The sequence below is a fragment of the Mustela putorius genome, unplaced genomic scaffold (assembly GCF_011764305.1).
Source record: "Mustela putorius furo isolate JIRA1106 unplaced genomic scaffold, ASM1176430v1.1 tig00003854_pilon_pilon_pilon, whole genome shotgun sequence".
Classification (NCBI taxonomy): Eukaryota; Metazoa; Chordata; class Mammalia; order Carnivora; family Mustelidae; genus Mustela; species Mustela putorius.
The window spans coordinates 1,006,842-1,026,540 of record NW_025422006.1 but is presented as its reverse complement, the minus strand read 5'-3'; the positions used below and the strand labels follow the sequence as shown (position 1 = coordinate 1,026,540).

The following is a 19,699-nucleotide window of genomic DNA, read 5'->3' as shown; positions in this document are numbered from 1 at the left end:
GAAACAGAGGTAAAAATCGCTGTCTCGATTTTCAGTCTCTCTCAAAAGACATAAAGCAGGTTTTACTCAAAGTGTAAAACAACTCTCTATTCACTCCTGCTCAATGCTCTGGGCTTGGGGGGCTGTGCTGGGCAGCGTGGTCAGCCGCTGGCTGGCACCAGGCCATGTGGAGGCTGGCCGGCTCACACCTCTGGACACTGCAGCTGTCAGCAGAGACCTCACTGGTGGCGGCTGTCTCGTGTGGCCTGGGTCTCCTTGCATCCTGGTGGCCAGTGTCCATGATGAGTCCTGAGTGCAAGCCTTGCCTTTCAGGGGCCTGGGAAGTCATGCCAGTGCACGGCCGCTGCATCCCACCCAACGAGGAGGGCAGTGGGGCTCCCCTTCTGTGGGGGAGGAGGACCAGGCAGGGGTGGACGCCTTTAAAGCCATCCTGTTCCCCTAAAACCCACAGCTGTCACAGCAGGTGTCAGAACACCCTTTCTTTTTAAGGCTGAACCCACCGTGTATCTATGCCACATCTGTATGTCCTTCCATCTGGCGGTGGACACTGGATGGCTTCTACCTCTCGGCTGCTGTGAACATGGGTGTGCAGACATATGGGAGACCCTGCTCTCAATTGTTTGGTGTATACAGAGGCTATTTTCAGATGGAGCAATCAGAAATCCCCACGCCCTCCTCAGCGATCATGTGGAGCTCTCCCTTGCTTCGGCCGGCCATCCACTCGGATGTCTGGCATGTTCCTTTTATGCTGCCACATAACCAGTGACCCCGAAATGTAGTGGCTCAGAAATAATTAGCACCTGTTACTGCTCTGTGTGAGGTGGGGGCAGGGTGGCTCTGGCTCAGGGTCTCGTGAGGCTGGGGCATTCTCTCAAGGCTTGCTGGGGCCAGGGACGCGCTTCTAGGACAGGTGCCAGCTCCTGGCTGTGGGTCTCAGCTCCTGCTGGCACAGGGTTCACTGCAGCGCGGCCTGAGTGTCCTCAGCACACGGGGACCGCTCCTCCTCTGGAGCAGGCGGCCCAGGAGGGAAGGGAGCCACAGTGCTCCTTCCCACCCGGCCTCAGAGGGCACCTAGCTGACTCTGTCACCGGTCACCCTCGCACAGGCCAGCCTATTTGCCATGGAATGAGATGGCAGAAGGGTGCGACCCGGGTTGGGAGGATGGTGGGGCCCCCTTGGCCATGGGCAGCCTCTCCAGGAGGTCTCTAGCCTCTTACACGCTTCATTTGGTTAATATCAGTGGAACCTCTGTTGGGGCAGGGCCCCCCTCTACCTTCCCTGTAATCTAGATCTGGGTGGGCCAGGCAGCCGGCGTCCAGGAGATGTGTGTTACAGGAATGAGAGAGTGAAGGAATGAACGGTGGGCCTTGGTGGTGGGAGAACGTGGGAGAACGTCCTTGCTCCTCAGCATTCAGGCCCCTCGTCACCCAGTCCCTTTGTATGGTCGGCTCCAGCCACACGGGCCACCCTTCATGGCACCCCACGCCCCTCCTGCCTCCAACCCGTCTTTGTTCAGCTCATGGAGTCAGGCTTTAAGTGCATTTCTGGAGCACCTGCTGGATGCCCGGCACCATGGCCAGGTGGGGCCCCATCCTTAGGAAGTGCAGGGGAGCAGGACCAGAAGCCCGGGGAGGTGCCCTGTGGGGGGAGTGGGCGGCCCTCTCCACTGGCAGGCCCACACAGGGCTTAGGATCTTGGATTGTGCTGCTTGGACCCATGAAATGAGAAGTTCTGGGCCTGGTCAGAATTGAGCGGCCCGCAAGTTGGATTCCTCCTTTACTGACAGGCGTGTTGACCCCCTTCTTTCGGACTCCTAGGACCTCTGTTAATTATGGATGTGAGCTGCCAGCACCCCCCACTTCTTTTTGCCTTGTGACTTTGCTGAGCTGTTGAGTAGCAGCTGAGAAAAAACCTCAATAAGAAGGGGGTAGCAGGTGCAGACACCACCTGGGGTGGGCGTCTCCCACCCAGTTTAAAACTATTTACTTTCTGATCACATAAATCCTGCCACAGTGACTGAATTCAAAAGAAGCAAATGTCTGAGGCAGACGCGGAGTGGGGGTGGGAGGGGGTCAGAGCCAGAGCCTGCCTGAGGTCCAGGGACAGGTAGGGGACAATTTCAGTTTGCTCTCCGAAGCCTATGCAAGGGCGATCCTGTGTGCCATGTGAGACCCTCGCTGCTCAGGAGTGAGTGAGGGTCCCCAGGACCACCGTCCTGCTGGCTCAAGGGCTCACTTTGCACCCTGATGGGTGCTGGAGTGGGCAAGCGGGGAAGACATTGTGCCTCCCCCAACCCCCCTCCCTGCCAGCCCTTTGATCTAGGGAGCCACGACCACCTGCTGCTCCAGCGGTGGGGACAGGGCTGGTCCTGTCCTGGGCTCCCAGCTGCTCCATGCACTCCTACTCAGCTCGCCTGAAGGGCATATCCAGAGGGCTCAGAGGTGCGGGTCTGTGCACACTGGGTGCAGGTCACTGGGTGCAGGTCCCTGGGTGCAGGTCCCTTGGAGCCATTCTTGCACCAGGAGACCTGGCCTGGCAAGGGCTGCCGATGCTTTGGGCTTCAGTTTCTCCGATCAACCTGTAGCAGGAAGTGACGTGAAGGTGGAATGCTGGCGCTCACTAAAGGTGGGGAGTGCTTGGGAAACCCCGCAGTCCCATCCAGCCCCTGCTGGTATGGCGCTGACATTACTTCTAGAGGGAGAAACAACCGAGAGGTAAATGTAGGATCCATGGCAGTGTGCAGAAAGCGGAATAATGGGGGGTCAGACGGTGTCCCACTGGGAGGCCCCTGTGGGAGGAGCACCTGGGGCCCAGAGCTGGCTGGGAAACAGGCCTGCAAGAGGCCAGGAGGGACCCCAAGGGGCACCCGTGACTCTCCTGCCCCTGGGGACCCTGCCCTTGCCGTCCCTCAGCCTGGGACTCGGAGGGAAGCCCGTGGAATTCGCTAGTGTTTGGGGATAGGGCAACTCCTGAGCAGTGAATGGCAAAACCAGGCCCACAAGTTTTGGGATTTCCAATCCATTCCCTGGACACCCCCAGCACACCCACCCGTGATGGGCAGTCCTGGCTGTTTTACAGGGGGCAGCTGAGGCACAGGCGCGGTGGTGGTGGGGGTGGTGGTGCATGGGCCTCGGGGAGTGGAGCACCCTTGTGCTGAAGTGAACTCTGGGTCAGGCCCCGTGTGGCAGATTAGAGCTTCCGATGTAGAAAGGCCAGCACAGTCAAAGAAGGAACCAAGGAAGACCCAAACCCTGTCGCAGTGGCCATGTGAAGGCCCCCGGGTTCCTCCCCAGGCAGCTCTCCATCTCGTAGTTGGGAGCAGAGCTCATTCACCTTGGGGCTGTGGCTTCCTGAGCGGGAAAGAAAGAGCTGCGTGAGGTCGCCCATTTTACAGCTAGGGAAACTGAGGCTTAGGGCAAACAGCTCCTAGTCATGGTCACTGCCAGGCTGGTGTCCTCTTCTGCCGGCAGGGTCCTCGAGAGAGGCTTGCTTCACTCAGGTGACACGGTTATTTCTGGCTTCTCCCCTAAACCTCCTCCAGCCTGACCTGCCTGACCTTAAGTAAGTCACTTACTCTCGCAGAGCCTCAGTTTCCTCATTCCGGTAGTGGGGTCTGGTGGAGCGCGTCGGGGCTGCAAGCTGCGTCCGCAGCGCTGAGCCACCCGCGCTGGGGAGGAACAGGTGTGGGGCGGGGCCAGCACGGGCGGATCCATCGCGGGGCGGGGCCATCGTAGGCGGGGCCATCGTGGGCGGGGCCAGGAGGCGGGCGTCGGCTGCTGTGGAGGGTGTGCCAGGTCTGGCGGCCGGGCTCGAATGAGGGGTGGGGTTCAGGGCTACCCTGGAAAGGAACGACGCGCGGCACTCAGTTAGGGGCGGAGCTAAGGACTTCTGGGAATCCAGAACCTTACGCAGGTGTAAGCAAGGCTCAAGACTCCAGAAGGCCCTCGTAGCGGGCGGGGCGTGGTGGGGGCAGTGGGGGGCGTGGCTCAGGGCTACCGCAGTGACAGCAAACGTCCGCGAGGGTGGGGCTCAGTGGGGGCGGGGCGTAGAGCCCTGGCATTGGCGGAGAGGCTCCAGGAGCGCCCGGGATGGGCGGGTCGCAGTGAGGGGCGGGGCCGAAAACTCGGGACTGCGTCGGAGGCGGGACGTAGGGGGCGGAGCTTAAGGCCCTCGAGGGGACGCCGCAGACGCTAGGGGCGGAGTATAACGGGAAGGGGCGGGCTCAGTGGGGGCGGGTTTGGGCTGCGACCGGGACGCTGCGGACGCCGGAGAGAGGCCTGCGGGGAGGGGGGCGGGGCCCTCCGGGAAGGGGCGGGGCGAACCGAGACGGGCGGCGGTGAACCGACAGCCCGACCGGCGGACGGCGACGGGGGGACGGGCCGGGGCCGGCCGGGCGCGCGCCGTGCCGCCGCCATGACAGGTGAGCGCGGGCCGGGAGGGGGTCCTCCCTGCCGTTCCGGGTCGGGCGCGCAGCTGCGGTGGCCCCCAGGGTCCGGTTCCCCGACGTTGTCCCGGCCGCAGCTGCTCGCGGGCGCGGCCGAGTGACCTTGGTTCGTGACCGCCTGCGGGTCGGCTGGCGAACGCCAGGCCGGGGGCCGTGGTCGGGGCTGGGAGGCCCGCGGGGGCGGGGCTGGAGCGCGCCCGTGGGCGGGGGAGGCGCTGGGGGTCGCGGCGGGCTGGCGCCGGGATCCTCCCGCACTGCTGTGAGGAGCTGCAGCCCCTCCAGCCTCAGCCACCTGACATCCAGAGGGGGCGTCCCGGTGGGACTCTGCGGTATCCCGGGACAGGCGCTGGGGGACAGACTCCGCCGGGTGCCCCTGCCCCCTCCAGCTGCTTTCCCCAGGATGGGGCTCCCTGCCAAGCCCCCGGAGCCTGTTTGGACTGGAGAACCCACTACGTTCTGGTCCCAGCTGAGCAGGGCCACCTTGCTTTGTGAAACTTTCTTGGTGGGAGACACCCGGTGATGTGTGGGGGGACCCCATGACAGCCCGATCCGGGAACGCTGTTGCTCCCACGTACCTCCTTCCCAAGGGCGGCACTCTTCCACCTCAGGGGGTGGTCCAGAAGTCCCCGTTGTCTCCCTGTGCTCACTGGAGTCCCACAAGTAGGATTTCAGGGGCTGGAACCTGTTGTCTTCTAGGACCACAGTGTCCCAGCCTAGGTCAGAAGTGACCCTAGCTGCCTCCCATGCCCCTGTCATCTTCCTGGAACCTTTTTATTTGTGGCTGCTTCTTCCCAGCGCCTACACTCAGGTGGCTCCCATACAGAATTGCTGCAGGATATCCTGTCTGTGTGGAGGAGGAAATGAAGGCTCGGGTTGGACAGGTGCCGAGCTCCAGGCTGCCCGTGGGTGGTCAGTGGCAGAGGCAGAACTAGGCCTGGGTCCTGCCCAAGCCCTGTCAAGGTCCTGTGGGAGCCTCCCCACCTGCCCCTTTCTCATAGCCAAGTCTGAGTGCTGAGCCTCTAGACATCCTTCCCATCACAGCCCTGCACTTTGGGGGTGGGGAACTGAGGCCCAGAGAATACAGGCCCTGGAGAGTCAAAAGGGCAGCCTTTGCAAGGCTGCAGGCATGAAGTCCCTGGCTCGCTGTCCCTGTGCACTGACTGGGCGTCTGCCTTGTGCTGCTTCTGGGGCCACCATGACAGGCTGCAGGATGAGCATTTCGACCCGATGTGTCGGGCCAGGGCCAGTGCCAGCCAGGTGTCACTACAGCTGTTCCTACTACTGTGGAACCCGGCCCTGCATTGTGGTGTGCTTTGGAGTGAGCCGTCTCAGCTCCACACCTGAGGCCAGGTCTGGCCCTGAAACAGGAGGGTCTTCTGGGAAGGACAGGAGCCAGGGTACTCAACAAGGTCTCCTCAGGGGAGGACAGTGAGCTGAGCACCACTTAGCCAGGGAGGAACCCCAGAACATATGTCCTCATCCTTGGGCAGGTGTCCCGGACAGTATGGTGCCATTGGGGGCTGCTCTGCAGGATGGCTCAGAGGCCTGGGGTGAGGACAGGTGGGGCAGCTCCCACAGGGCCTTGAGTGCCAGGTGGGGGTAAGGAGTTGGGGGCGTCTGTGGTCTTGGCCCCAGCTGGCCACGAAGGTGGGGGAGGAGGGACTTGGCAAAAGAACCACAGTCCTGCTGGGTTTTGGCCCAGAACATTCACCTGTGTCTTATGAAAACTGTCAAGATTATCAATCAGGACCTGGGACCAAAGTCATTTTCTTACTGTGCTTTTTCATTCCTGGGTGTGGGCCTCTGGGTGTGGTTTATGTGCACAGCTTCCAGCCACCAGAGGAAGCGTGAGCCCCAGGCTTGCCACCATGCCAGGTGACTCATGCTGGTGGCTGCAGCAGGGGGAGCCAATGCAGCATGCAGGCCACAGTCCACAAGTAGCCCTGGACCTTGGGCCTTGGGGCTACATCCATTCATTGCAAAATTCTTTAGTGAGTGCCTACTGTGTTCCTGCCCTGTGCATACACTGCAGAGGCAGCACAGGGCTGAACAGTTTGGGGCCAGGCCAGGAACAGACTTGATGCAGCTTAATTGTACAGTTAATGAGTGTGATAATTAGATAAGTGGGAAGTCCGGATGTCAAGCGGTTGCCACAAAACCATGCGTGGGTCCAACCACCGTCCTCACTCCCTAGCTGGCTGTGGTCTTAGGCAGGTACCATATCTCTTTGCTATGCTTCAGTTTCCCCATCTGGAAATGGAGGTTGGTGGTCTTGCTAAAGTTGCAGAGCTGATGGAACGATGAAGGTATATGCCTGGAGTTTAGACTGCCTGGTCATGGGGCACACACCCCATGGCCACTGTCCTTAACACTTGAACCAGGGGGGCTGCAAGTGGTGAAGCTGCATGACCAGGGGGTCCTTCCCATGTTCCGTGGCAGGTCTTCTGGTGGCCCTGTGGGCAGCTTCCTCACCACAGTAGGGCTGCTGTTGAGTCTGTCTTCCAGGTAGACTTTCAGGGCCTAGAAGGAGTCAGAGGTTAGAAATACATATTTTTGAGGGGGGAAGACCAGCCTGGATGAGGTGGCGTTGGGAGAGAGAAGTGAGGAAGACACAGTCTGTTGAGTCGGCCCCATGGTGGCAATAAGGGAGAAGACCCTTCTTGTTCCCACATGATGACCCCGTTTGTTTGTTTGTTTGTTTTCTAAGTTTTTATTTATTTATTTATTTATTTGTCAGAGATCACAAGTAGGTGAGAGGCAGGCAGAGAGAGAGAGAGAGAGGAGGGAGCAGGCTCCCTGCTGAGCAGAGAGCCCAATGCAGGGCTCCATCCCAGGACCTTAGGATCATGACCTGAGCCGAAGGCAGAGGCTTTAACCCACTGAGCCACCCAGGCGCCCCAATGACCCCGTTTTTAAAAATCAACTTTATTGAGAGATTATTTACTCACAACAAGTGCACTTATTTTTAATGAATAATTTTATAAATTTTGACAAATGTATACATCCATAGAAATACCACCACAGGCCCAGTGAAGTCAAGTGTTTCTATCTCTCTAGAAAGGTCATTTATGCCCCTTCCCCGGTAACCGCACTGAACCCAGGGATTCATCTGCTTTCTTTACCTTCCATTTTTTTCTTTAAAATTTAACAATGGAGGGGTGTCTGGGTGGTTCAGTCATTAAGCGTCCACTTTTGGCTCAGGTGGTCCTGGGATCCAGCCCTGCACTGGGCTCCCTCCTCCAGGGGTGAGTCTGCTTCTCCCTGTCCCACTCCCCCTGCTTGTGTTCCCTCTCTCACTGTGTCTCTCTCTGACAAATAAATAAGTGAAATCTTTAAAAAAAAGAATAAAATTTAAGAATGGAATTTAACAAGTAGGATTTCTCTTTAATGTGTTTTATTTTTAGAGACTTTTTAGTTTACAGAAAATTGAGCAGATTGTATAGAGTCCCATATTCTTCCCCCCAACCCAATTTCCTTTGTTAATAATATTTTGCATTAATGTGGTGCATTTGTTACATATGATGAACCAATACTAATACACTGTTACTAATGTAAACCCGCAGTTTACATTCTAGTTCACGCCTGTGTTACATGTTCTATGACTTTTAAAAACTGCATAGTGTCCTATGTACACCACTACAGTATTCCACAGAATAGTTTCACTGCCCTAAAAATCCCTGGGCTCTCTCTGCCCATTCATCCCATGTCCTTGCCTTGGCCCTGGTAACCTCTGCTCTTTGTACCATCTCAGTAGTTTTGCATTTTCTGGAATATCATATAGTTAGTATGTTGCCTTTGCAGACCAGCTTCTTTCCCTTAGCAAGATGCATTGAAGTTTTCTCCTTGCTTTTCTGTGACTCCAGAGGTCTTTTCTTTTTATCCCTGAATTTCATAATAAAACTGATTAACAGAACCACCATTCAATTATGCATTCGTGTGTGTGTGTGTGTGTGTGTGTGTGTGTGTATTACTATGTATGGAAGATAAAACTGACTGGTTTACACATTTCATGGGCATCCTGTACATGGACAGTGTTGTGAAACCATCAGACCTCTGTGCTCCCAGAACTTTGTCTTCACCCCAAGGGGAAACTATCTCCATTACACAGTGACTCCCTTGTTCCCCTGCCCCCGGCTTCTGGTAATCACTGTTCTACTTTCTCCCTCTGGAATTTGCTATTCTATATATTTATTATATAAGTGGAATTGTAAGTGGAAATCATATACTATTTGTCTTTTGATGCCTTTATTTCACTTAGCATGTTTTCAGGGTTCCCCGGGTTGTAGCATCCACGTCTTTTTTTTTTTTTTAATATTTTTATTTATTTATTTTACAGAGAGCGATCACAAGTAGGCATAGAGGCAGGCAAAGAGAGAGAGGGGAGGAAGCAGGCTCCCTGCTGAGCAGAGAGCCCGATGCGGGACTCAATCCCAGGACCCTGAGATCATGACCTGAGCCGAAGGCAGCGGCTTAACCCACTGAGCCACCCAGGCACCCTAGCATCCACGTCTTAAAGGTGTTTTCCCTTTTCTGCCTGTGTCATATTCCACTGTGTGCATTTACATTTCATTTATCCATTCCTGTGTGTGTGGACTCTTGGGTTGTTTCTGCTTTTTGGCTGCTGTGAATAGTGCTGCTATGAACACGGGCGTGCGGGTGTGTGAGTCCCCGCTTTCCGTTACTCGGATGGAGCTTATCTCCAGCAGTGGGATTGCTGGGTCGTGGGGTAAGTCTGTGTTTGACTTTCCTGTTCCACAGAGTGTCTGCCCCACGTTACAGTCCCCCAGTCCTGTTCATACAGGATGTACCCTGTCCTGAGTGTGGAGTGCTTTCTCATTGTGGTTCTATCTGCATTTCCCTCAGGATGATGACTGTTAGCATCTTGGCTTGTGCTCAGTAGTCCTCTTATGTCTTCTTTGGAGAACTGCCTGGTCAGGACCTGTGCCCATTTTTGAATTGTGTTATTTATGGTTTTTTGTTGTTGTTATGGAATGATAGGAGTTCTTTATATATTCTTTATATAAAGAACTTTGTATAAAGTTTCTTTATATATATATTTACTTATCAGCTTATCTGTATAAGCTTTGCAAGTATTTTCTCCCATCCTGTGAGGTGTCTTTTCTTCACACCACCTCCCCTCACACCCTCAAAATAGGGTTTCCTTCTGTTTTATTCCATTGGTCTGTATATCTGTCCTTATGCTGGTATCACACTGTGTTGACCATTGTAGCATTGTAGTAAGTTTTGAAACCATTGTGAGTCTTCCAACTTTCTTCTTCTTTTTCAGGATGGTTTTTGCTATATAGGTCCCTTTTAGGATGAAAAACAAGAAACATCAATGGAATTTGGATAAGAATTACACTGACTCTATAGACTACTTTGGGAGCATTGTCATCTTCACAACGTTAAATCTTCCAATCCATGAACAGAGGGTATATTTTCATTTATTTGTATCTTTTAAAATTTCTTTCAGCAATGTTTTGAGTTTTCGGTGTACAGGTCTTTCACTTCCTTGGTTAAAATTTTTCCTAAGTATCTTATTCTTTCTGATGCCATTATAAATAGAATTGTTTTCTTATTTCCCTTTGTGGGTTGTTCGTTGTCAGTGTATAGAGATGCAACTGATTTTTGGGTATTGATTTTGTATCTTGCATCTTTGCTGAATTTGATGATTAATTTTGATCTTTAGGGATTTCTATATATAAAATCATGTCATCTGCAAAAACGAAATCGTATTGCTGCCTCCTTTTCATTTGAGTAACTTATATCCTTTTTTGGTCTGATTGCTCTGACTGGAACTCCCAGTGCTACACTGATAGGAGCAGCAAGGGTGGGCATCTTGCTTGGGTTCTGGTCATAGGGGAAAAGCTTTCGGTCTGCCACCCACTGAGTATGATGGTCGTTGTGGGCGTGTCATACACGACCTTCATAATATTGAGGAAATTTTCTGTAGTTCTTAATTTATTGAATTTTTTTTCTTTAATCATGAAAGAGTATTGAATCTTGTCAAATGGCTTGAGATGATGGTGTGTGTGTATGTGTTTTACTTCATTCTGTTAATGTAATGTATTACACTGATGGATGATCCTATGTTGAACCATCCTGGTATTCTTTTTCTTTTCTTTTTTTTTTTTTTTTTGAAGATTTTATTTATTTATTTGACAGACAGAAATCACAAGTAGGCAGAGAGGCAGGCAGAGAGAGAGAGAGGGAGGCAGGCTCCCTGCTGAGCAGAGAGCCCGGTGCGGGGCTTGATTCCAGGACCCTGGGATTGTGACCTGAGCCTAAGGCAGAGGCTTTAACCCACTGAGCCACCCAGGCGCCCTGAACCATCCTGGTATTCTGCGGCATCACCTTTTTAATGTGCTGTTGAATTCAGTTTGCTAGTATTTTGTTGAGGATTTTGGGATCAGTATTTCTAAGAGATACTGGTCTGTAGTTGTCTTGTCTCCTTGTCTCATTCTGGTATCAGGGTAGTGCTGGCCTCATGGAATGAGTTAGGAAGTATTCCCTCTTCTCTGTTTTTGGAAAACTGTGGAAGTATTGGCATGTAAGTGTTTCATGGCATTCACCAGTGGCGCCATCTTGTTCTGGGCTTCCGTTGGTGAGGACAGTTTTGATTTCTAATTTAACCTCCTTGCTAGTGAGCGGTCCCTTCAGAGTTTCTCTGTATTTGTGTTTTTGGGAATTTGTCTACTTCATCTCGTTTGTCCAGTTTGTTGGTGCTCAAATTTTCATAGTATCTGTTTGTAATCTGTTTTATTTCTGTGTGATTGGTAGTCTTGTCCCTACTCTTATTTCTGATGTTAGTAACTTGAGTCTTTTTTCTTTGTGTGTCTAGCTGATGGTTTTGGTCAGTGTGTTGATCTTTCCAAAGATCATTGGAAAGTTTTCCCTTTTTTTCCCTATTTTCTATTGCATTTGTCTTTTCTCTAATCTTTGTTATTTCCTCTTTTCTGCTATTTTTGGTCTAGTTTGTTCTTTTCTTTCTGCTTCCTTAAGGTGTAACATTAAGGAAGGTTGTTGATTGGAGATCTCTTTTCTTGTAAAATCTGTATTTATACCCTAAATGCCCTCCTCCCGTCTGCTTTCCTGGCACCCCTTAAGTTTTGGTGTGTTGTATTTTTATTTTCACTTGTCTCAAAGTATTTTCTTTTTCTTTTCTTTTTTTTTTTTTTTAAGATTTTATTTATTTATTTGACATACAGATCACAAGTAGGCAGAGAGGCAGGCAGGTGGGGGGGGTGGCGGGGAACAGGCTGCCCACTGAGCAGAGAGCCTGATGCAGGGCTCGATCCCAGGTCCCTGGGATCATGACCTGAGCCAAAGGCAGAGGCTTTCCACTGAGCCACCCAGGTGCCCCTCATGGTATTCTCTCATTTCCTTTGTGGTTTTTTCTTTCGCTCCATCGTTGTTTCACTTTCACTTGCAAATTTTCCAGTTTTCCTTCTGTTACTGATTTCTGGCCTTATTCCATGTGATCAGAAGAGATCCTTTGGGGGCACCGGGGTGGCTCAGTGGGTTAAAGCCTCTGCCTTCGGCTCCGGTCATGATCCCAAGGTCCTGGGATCGAGCCCCACATCGGGCTCTCTGCTCAGCAGGGAGCCTGCTTCCTCCTCTCTCTCTCTCTGCCTGCCTCTCTGCCTACTTGTGATTTCTGTATGTCAAATAAATAAATAAAATCTTTAAAAAAAAAAAAAAAAGAGATCCTTTGTATGATTTCAGTCTTTTAAAATGTATTATGACTTGTTTTGTAGCCAAATTTATTTTGCAGTCTGTCCCAGGGAATGTTCTGTGTGCACTTGAGAAGAATGTGTACAGGCCCACCTCAGAGCTATCGTGGGTTTGCTTCCAGACAATAAATAACTGTTCCACCACAGTAAAGCAGATACTGCAATCAAGTGAGTCCAGTGAATTTCCTGGTTCCCCAGTGCGTGTAAAAGTTACATTTACACTGTATCGCTGTCTGTGAAGTTTGTAGTAGCGGATGTCTAACAAACAATGTATGTACCCTAATTAAAAATATTTTATTGCGAAAAATCCTACTAGTCATCTGATTTTTCAACAAGTCATAATCACTAATCACAGATCGCCATAACAATTAAAATAATAATGAAAAGTTTCAAAGAATGAAAAGTTTAAGTTGTGAGAATTAACAAAATGTGACACAGACATGAAGCAAAAGGTCACTGGTGGAAAAGGGTGCCGATAGACCTGCTCCACACAAGGTTGCTGCAGACCTTGGGTTTGTAGAAATGCGGCGCCTGCAAAGCACAGTGACATGCGATGTGCCTGTGCTGGTAGGTAGACTGTCCGTGTGTCCGTGTGTCTGTGTGTGTGAGCTGTGGTTGATTTATACTGCAGCTCAGCCCTGCGGTTCCCTTGTTCTGTTATTGAAATTGGGGTACCAACGTCTCTAACTATTCTTGTTACTCATTATTCCTAAACCTTTACTATTATCTGGGGGGCTCTGATATTTGGCAAATGTATGTGTTAGATGTTCCTGGCGAATCGACCCTTTTATTAACCGAGGGTGTACTTCTGTGTCTCTTGTGCCCGTCTGTGATGCAAAGCCCATCTTGCTTCCTGTCCGGGGAGCCCGTCTGCTCTTTCAGGCATCATTTGCTGCGACACCTGTTCTCCTGTGCTCGTTCTCTGCCTGGTTGTGTCTTTGGATCTGAGTCTTTTGGAGCCAGCGTATGGTTGAATCATATTTTTTTCATCCTGAGAGGGAAAAGAACTCTGTTTCCCCTCTACTCCTACCCCAGAACTCATACTCCTGAGGACCCCTGACACTGCTTGCTGGTCACTGGATGTGTGGTCCCCCTCTATCGAGCAGCCCTCCAACACCAGCTGTGTGTCTCCCAGTTCGACTCATGTCCGACCCCGTCTCCCTGGGGATGGCTTCCGGTTCCATCTGCTGGAGGCTCGGTCCTGTACAGCACCCCCACTGCAGACACTGGTCCCGAGGCCAGCTGCCACCATACCTTTGATGGACTGGCTGTACCTCGAGGGTCCCATGACCCTGTTTTTGGTTCAGTCATTTGCTGCAGCTCACAGAGCCTGGGGAAACACTGTAGGCACTACGGGCAGTCAATTACACAGGATATTTGAAAGGATAAAAGTGACCCTCCACACAGGAGATACTTGGGGCAAAGTATGTGGGAGGGACACACAGCTTCCTCGTCCACCTTCCCAGCTCCTCCAATGTGTTCAGCAACCTGGGAGCTCTCCAGACTCCAACGTTTTGGGTTTTTATGCAGAGTTTTTTTGTTTGTTTGTTTGTTTTTGTTTTTATGTAGGCACGATTAATTAAATCACTGACTTCACTGGCCTCCAGCCATGCCCCCCTCCCTAGAGCTCTGGGTTCTGTGGGACCGGAAGCTCCAGGCCTCCAACCCTGTGCTCAGCTTCACTGGCAACCAGCTCGCATCCTGTGGTTCTTTAGGGGCTTTCGAAAAATCACCCCATTCACACAAAGTCATTTGAGGCTGCAGGGGGCCTCTTTCAAACAACAAAAGGCACCCTTTCCCTTCCTGGCTCATCACTTAGGAAATTCCAAGGGTCTTAGGAGCTCTGTGCCAGGAATTGGGATGAACACCTAATATATATTTCTTTTTCTTTTTTTTTTTTAATAAGATTTTATTTATTTATTTCACAGACAAAGATCACAAGCAGGCAGAGAGAGGGGAGGAAGCAGGCTCCCTGCTGAGCAGAGAGCCCCGATGCAGTGGGATGCGGGTCTCCATCCCAGGATCCTGGGATCATGACCTGAGCTGAAGGCAGAGGCTTTAACCCACTGAGCCACCCAGGTGCCCCTATATATTTCTGACCCTAAATCACAGCATCACAAATCCATTTTGCCAATCTGTGTCTTTAATCTGTTTAAAGTAATTACAGTAATTAGTGGTAATGAATAACTCATTTCTGCCTTTTTGCTCTTTGTTTTCTGGTGTCTTAGAGGTTTCTTGTCCATCTACTGTCTTCTTTCTTGTTTGGTTGACCTTCTGTAGTAACACATTTTTATTTCCTCTTGTCTATATTCTGTGGGTATTTTCTTTGTGGTTGTCATAAGAATTATGTGTAACATCCTCAAGCTATAACCGTCTAACTGAATGGAGAGCGAGTTCATTCCAGTCACATATACGCACTCCCCTCCTGTGCTGTGGGGTCTGCGCCCAGCCCCTAGCCATCGGCAGGGGGGACGGGCCACCACCGCTTAGGAGGCTGGTGCACGTGGTCAGGAGGTTGCTTCTGTGGAATCGGGACTCTCCCCTAGGGATCCTGGGCCTCCCACCAACCACTGACCCACCTCTGGTCTTTAGAGGCCTGACGTTCTAAAGGGCATTCGTAATGCCAGAGAAGGTGCACAGTGCAGCTTTACGGATGGTCCTGAAAAAATCAACAAAGGGAAAAGCACCCCGGCCCACCGGTGGGCACATCCATGCCAGCACAGGCACCCCCAGCCCCCAGTACTCCTGTCCCTGAGATAGCCATGGTGAGAGCTGCTGGGCCTTCCAGGGGGACAGCGCACTTGGCCTCTCTGTCTTCTGCAGTGAGCTCTCGGGCATAGAAGAGGGGGGCAGAGTCTCCACTCTGCTTCTGAGCCCTCAGGACTGTTCCCGTGCACTAGTGCACCCCATCTCTAATGGGGGGTAGCAGGACAAGGGTGGGGATCCAGGCTGTGCGTAGCCCACACAGGTGGGATGTCAGCAGTTGTCCAGGTGCTCACAGCTGACGTGCCTCCAGGGGACCAGAGGCCACACCGTATGTGGTGTGGGGGACCAGCTGCCCCACCCCCGACCCCAGCCATGCTGACTCAGGCCCTCCGTGCCCCCTGCTGTTTCAGAGCAGACCTACTGTGACCGGCTGGTCCAGGACACACCTTTCCTGATGGGCCATGGACGCCTCAGTGAGCAGCAGGTGGACAGGATCATCCTCCAGCTGAACCGCTACTACCCCCAGATACTCAGCAACAAGGATGCGGAGAAGGTAATGCCCCCCCCCCCCCCGGGCCTGGGAGGAAGCAAGCTTGGGGGCAGGGCAGGGCAGCTTGGAGGTGAAAGCCTGGCTCCTTGCAGGGACCTTGGGCCCAGAACATCAGCTCTGCAAACCTCTGTCTCTTCCTGTGTCATCGGGGCCTGCTGGCGGCCCTCCAGAGTTGCCGGGAGCACCCAGGAGACAGGACAGCATGCCGCCACACATGACAGGCCTAGGAGTGGCGTGAGGGGCAGGGGGCGAGGAGCGGGGCTGCTGGCCAGGCTCCACGCCAGGGCCACGGGGCTCTGCCCCTGCCTCTTGCAAAGGTTCACAAATGGACAAACATTCGGGGATGCCGAGGGAGAGTGGGTGCATTTTGCCTGCACTGCCCTTTCTCTGACTCCCCCTCAGGACAAGGGCTTTGGGGTGCAGGGCTCCCCTCCAGCTGGGTGACTGAGTGAGCCCTGCTCTTGGAGCTGCGGCCCTCGCCGCTGGTGCCGGGCAATGGTGCTGTATGCAGGGTTGTCCACAGGGTTCGGGGCCTCTCCTGGGGACAGCTGAAATCTCCATGGGCCCTGCTACTAGCTCAGAAGCTTAAGGTATAAAAGTTTACAGTAAGTTAAAAAGCATGGGTTAACTTTATACCTTATTATTATAGTTAAAAGTCTAGTATATTGGGTACAAATTTGAATTTGAAAAGTTTCAGACATTTATAGAGAAAAAGGGAGACTCCTGCCTCCGCCCAACCATACTCTTCTGTTCCTCATAGTTTCCGTGGCTCCTGCCAAATAATGCCTGTCTTTGCCTTGCAGTTTCTGGGCCAATTCTCATTCCAGGTGGAGGGGAATACTGCCACCAGGTGGCAGCAGCAGGCCACAGCCGCCAGGTCCCAGGGATCCAGGCCAAGTGCCCCAGTTCACTGACCTTTAGAACCATGCATTTCTCCATCAAACACATCAAAAGAGCTTGTTTTTTTCTGCTTAACCCTTAGTTTTTATTTTTTATTTTTTAAATTTTAAAAAAGATTTTATTTATTTATTTGTCAGGGGAGTGGGGAGAGCAGAAGCATGGGGAGTGGCAGGCAGCAGGAGAAGCAGACTCCCCGCTGAGCAGGGAACCCCAAGTGGGACTCAGACCCAGGACGCTGAGATCATGCCCTGAGCCGAAGGTAGCTGCTTAACTGACTGAGCCACCCAGGTGCCCCTTAACCCTGGGTTTTTAAAAACTTGAATCATATTCCTGTAGACCTTGAACTACTGGAAGTTACCACTTAGGCTATCATCTCATTGTTTCCCTGTAAGGACCCTACCATTTGGGTTCATTACACCCTTTTTAGAAGTGAGGAAACAGAGTTGTAGGGGGTGAAGAGACTTGCCAAGGTCACACAGCAAGCCATCAGTTTCCAACAGTTGGAATCATGTCACCACTGTCCTTCTCGATGCTGTGTCTGGCCTCTGCGGGAGGGAGTGCAAGGCCCAGTGGCCATGCTGTGACCTCAGCATGCTGGGCTGCGACCCTGGGTAGTCTGGAGTGGTCAGTTGCTGCCTCCTCTAGGTGTTCTCAGCCCCCAGCCACCCTGGCCCTGCCCTTCAGCCTGACCTTCCCTTGCACCCTTTCCACCCCCAGTTCCGGAACCCCAAGGCGTCCCTGCGCGTGCGGCTCTGCGACCTCCTGGGTCATCTGCAGCGGAGCGGCGAGCGGGACTGCCAGGAGTTCTACCGGGCCCTGTACATCCACGCCCAGCCCCTGCACAGCCGTCTGCCCAGCCGGCTTGCCCTGCGTAAGTATGCCCAGCCTCTCACCCAGCGCCGTCTCCACAGTGGTCCCCAGAGAGAGGAGGCAGTGTTCAGATTCAGAGATCGTCATCTCTGTCTCTCTTGGGCCAGTGTTTGCGGAGAAGGTAGCATCTCATGCACGTGGCCCTGCCTTTCCCTCTGGCCCAAAGCACCGGGAATCCACAGGCTTCTGTTGCAAGCACCAGCCTTGAGTAAACGGTGCAGAAGCCGAGGCTGCCCCCACAACCAGGATGCCCAGGGGGATCCCTGCAGCGTGGGGTTTCTGTAGAACGGTCTGGGGCTCAGATGGTGGATCCAGGGCCCGTGTGTTGGTTTATAGGGTCTTGCCTGCATGCTCAGGAGGCGTGAGAGTCCCAAGCGACCCTCCAAGCTGCTGGGTTGGCGATAGGGGAGGCATGGGTGGGGATGGTAGCTCAGTCCTGAGGCCTCTGTGGCCTGGTCTCTTGGAACAGGGGCTGCTGTCCCTCAGTCCTCTGATGTGAACCTGGAGGCCAAAGGGCAGGGTGGCTCACCCACTCACCCCAGGATGCTCAGCTGGGACCCAGGGCTAGTGTCCCTGACCTGAGGGTGGGCCGCAGGACTGGGCCCTGAGCTCTGGCCCAGGACCCATGTGTCATGCCAGCCACCGGGGGTGGAGGGCCCACTGCCTGGCTGGGAGTCATGCACCTTCTAGGCTCCAGGCCATTGGCAGGTGGCCGGTCGGGAAGTTCTGGGGAGAGCACACTCCCTGCCCTCGTGTGGACATCAGACTTGGGACAGGCAGGTGTTCATCCTGCATCTGCAGGGGACAATGGCCCTCACCCCATGGCCCTCAGGGTCTCAGGAAATGGACAGAAGGAAACCCAAAATTCAGGGTTCCATGAGGCTTGCCCCCAGTCCCCTCTCTGGTGCTGACCCCCCCAAGTCCGGCCCAGAAGACTGGGTGCCCCTACAGCCTGGTCCTGCCCAGCCAGGGCCCCCCAGGGTTGGGGGGAAGGAGCCTGAGCAGGCCCTTGGTTTCCGGTGGGCGGGGCAAACCCCTTCCTCTGGCCCACCCCCCACTAACCGAGCCCTATGATTTTGTTTCCAGAGAACTCAGATTGCACAGAGCTAGACTCAGGCACCGTGGGCCGCGAGCTCAGTGACAGGGGTAACCGCCTCCGCGTCCCCCACCCCCTCCCCCCCCAGGGCTCTGTCTCTGCCTCAGGGGCTGTTCCTTTCCAAGTCAGGCTTGGTCCTGACTTCCCGTTGCACGGGCCCCAGGGTGCTTGCTGGGGCGCCCCGTCCTCCAAGCTCAGACAGCCACTTGCTCACTTGCCCCTTTTGTCCCCAGGACCCGTGGCCTTCCTGGCCTGCCTCGGCCTGGCCGCAGGGCTGGCGCTCCTCGTCTACTGCTGCCCTCCAGGTGGGTACTGCCCAGCCAGGCCCAAGTACTGAGTCCCTGGCCTCCCCGTGCCTCAGTTTCCTTGCCTGTGCAGTGGAACAGTGGCGGGGCCCATCTCACAGGGCCCAGGAGGAAGAAGGAATGTGCCCTGGTTCTCAAGCCCACCACCCCCAGAGGGCGGGGAATGACATCCCCTGACAGGTGGCAGAGTGCAGCTGGGCTCTGGGGTTAGAAAGCCCTGCGCTCTGTGGGGCCTGGAGCAGGGCGCCCACCTCTGGCCCCTCTGTGGCTCAGCCCTGACAAATGGACGGGAGGCCCGTGGCCCCACATGCCAGCGGCTGCCCCTTTCCTGCCATGCCAGGCTTATCACTGCCGTGCTTGGCAGGGACACCCCCGTCACGCGACTATAGGGCTAAGAAGGCCTGTTGGTGGCAGTTTCTGAAACCACCTTGTCTTCCAGACCCTAAGGTGCTGCCGGGGGCCCGGCGTGTCCTGGGCTTCTCCCCTGTCATCGTCGACAGGCACGTCAGCCGCTTCCTGCTGGCCTTCCTCACAGATGACCTGGGAGGGCTCTGACGACCCCCGCCTGCCCACCACTCACCAAAGAAGTCCCACCTGCCCGCCCAGGGGCCTGCCACTTCTTTTCTAAATGCTTGTTTTTCACTATTTATACTTTTTTAAAGAAAGTTGCCTTCGCCTGACGAAGGTGCTCAACAATATTAAACGTTGGAGTCTTGTCCTTTTTCTCAGGAGTATTTTCTAGATGATTCTGACCCTGAGGACGCCTGGTGTTCCACAACCAGCCCAGGGTCCAGGTCCTGCTCAGGCTGTCCACCTGGCCCCTGCGGCCCTCAGCGCCCACCCCCCCAACACCCCTCACACCCCTCACCCCCCCCACCGTCTCCGCCACGTGTTCCTTGTTCTCCCTCCCCTGCCCCTCCCCACAGCTTCTGTCCAGAGCACACATCTCCCGCTTCGAGCCCCTCTGCCGTTCCTTGCTTGGTGTGTCATTTGTCCCCACACCCGTTCCGTCCCATCCTGTCTCCTTTCCCAGCCCCAGGCCCAGGTGGGAAGGCTAGGTGGGGGCACTGCCCTGGGCCTCCGGGGGCACCAGCT

The 19,699-nt window shown here is 53.8% G+C and overlaps 1 protein-coding gene and 1 long non-coding RNA gene across 5 annotated transcripts; one reads left to right on the top strand and one right to left on the bottom strand.

Moving 5' to 3' along the window:
* Nucleotides 1–1,698: 1,698 nt before the first annotated feature.
* Nucleotides 1,699–5,255, bottom strand: LOC106007216. Its single transcript, XR_001181833.2, has 2 exons — nt 5,020–5,255; nt 1,699–3,838 (listed from the first exon to the last, which is right to left on the bottom strand). It is a non-coding gene; the product is annotated as an uncharacterized LOC106007216 (long non-coding RNA).
* On the top strand, nt 4,217–19,327 carry CARD19 (caspase recruitment domain family member 19). 4 transcript variants are annotated; one of them, XM_013063384.2, is made up of 7 exons: nt 4,218–4,420; nt 9,732–9,876; nt 15,294–15,436; nt 17,051–17,204; nt 18,290–18,349; nt 18,533–18,604; nt 19,044–19,327. In XM_013063384.2, exons 3-7 carry the CDS (start codon nt 15,338–15,340, stop codon nt 19,157–19,159), a joined length of 501 nt encoding a protein of 166 aa, XP_012918838.1. In that variant the 5' UTR covers nt 4,218–4,420; nt 9,732–9,876; nt 15,294–15,337; the 3' UTR covers nt 19,160–19,327. The 4 variants fall into 4 exon arrangements, with proteins under 4 accessions (XP_012918839.1, XP_012918838.1, XP_004766271.2 ...); XM_045064983.1 differs by lacking the exon at nt 4,218–4,420 and adding an exon at nt 8,946–8,960; XM_004766214.3 differs by lacking the exon at nt 9,732–9,876.
* Nucleotides 19,328–19,699: the final 372 nt, after the last annotated feature.

What these genes read in the sequence shown, in the direction of transcription:
- CARD19 (XM_004766214.3), top strand. An exon ending in GCCCAGCCGGCTTGCCCTGC is followed by an intron (nt 17,205 to 18,289) that starts GTAAGTATGCCC and finishes TTTTGTTTCCAG; the next exon opens with AGAACTCAGATTGCACAGAG. An exon ending in CGTCTACTGCTGCCCTCCAG is followed by an intron (nt 18,605 to 19,043) that starts GTGGGTACTGCC and finishes CTTGTCTTCCAG; the next exon opens with ACCCTAAGGTGCTGCCGGGG.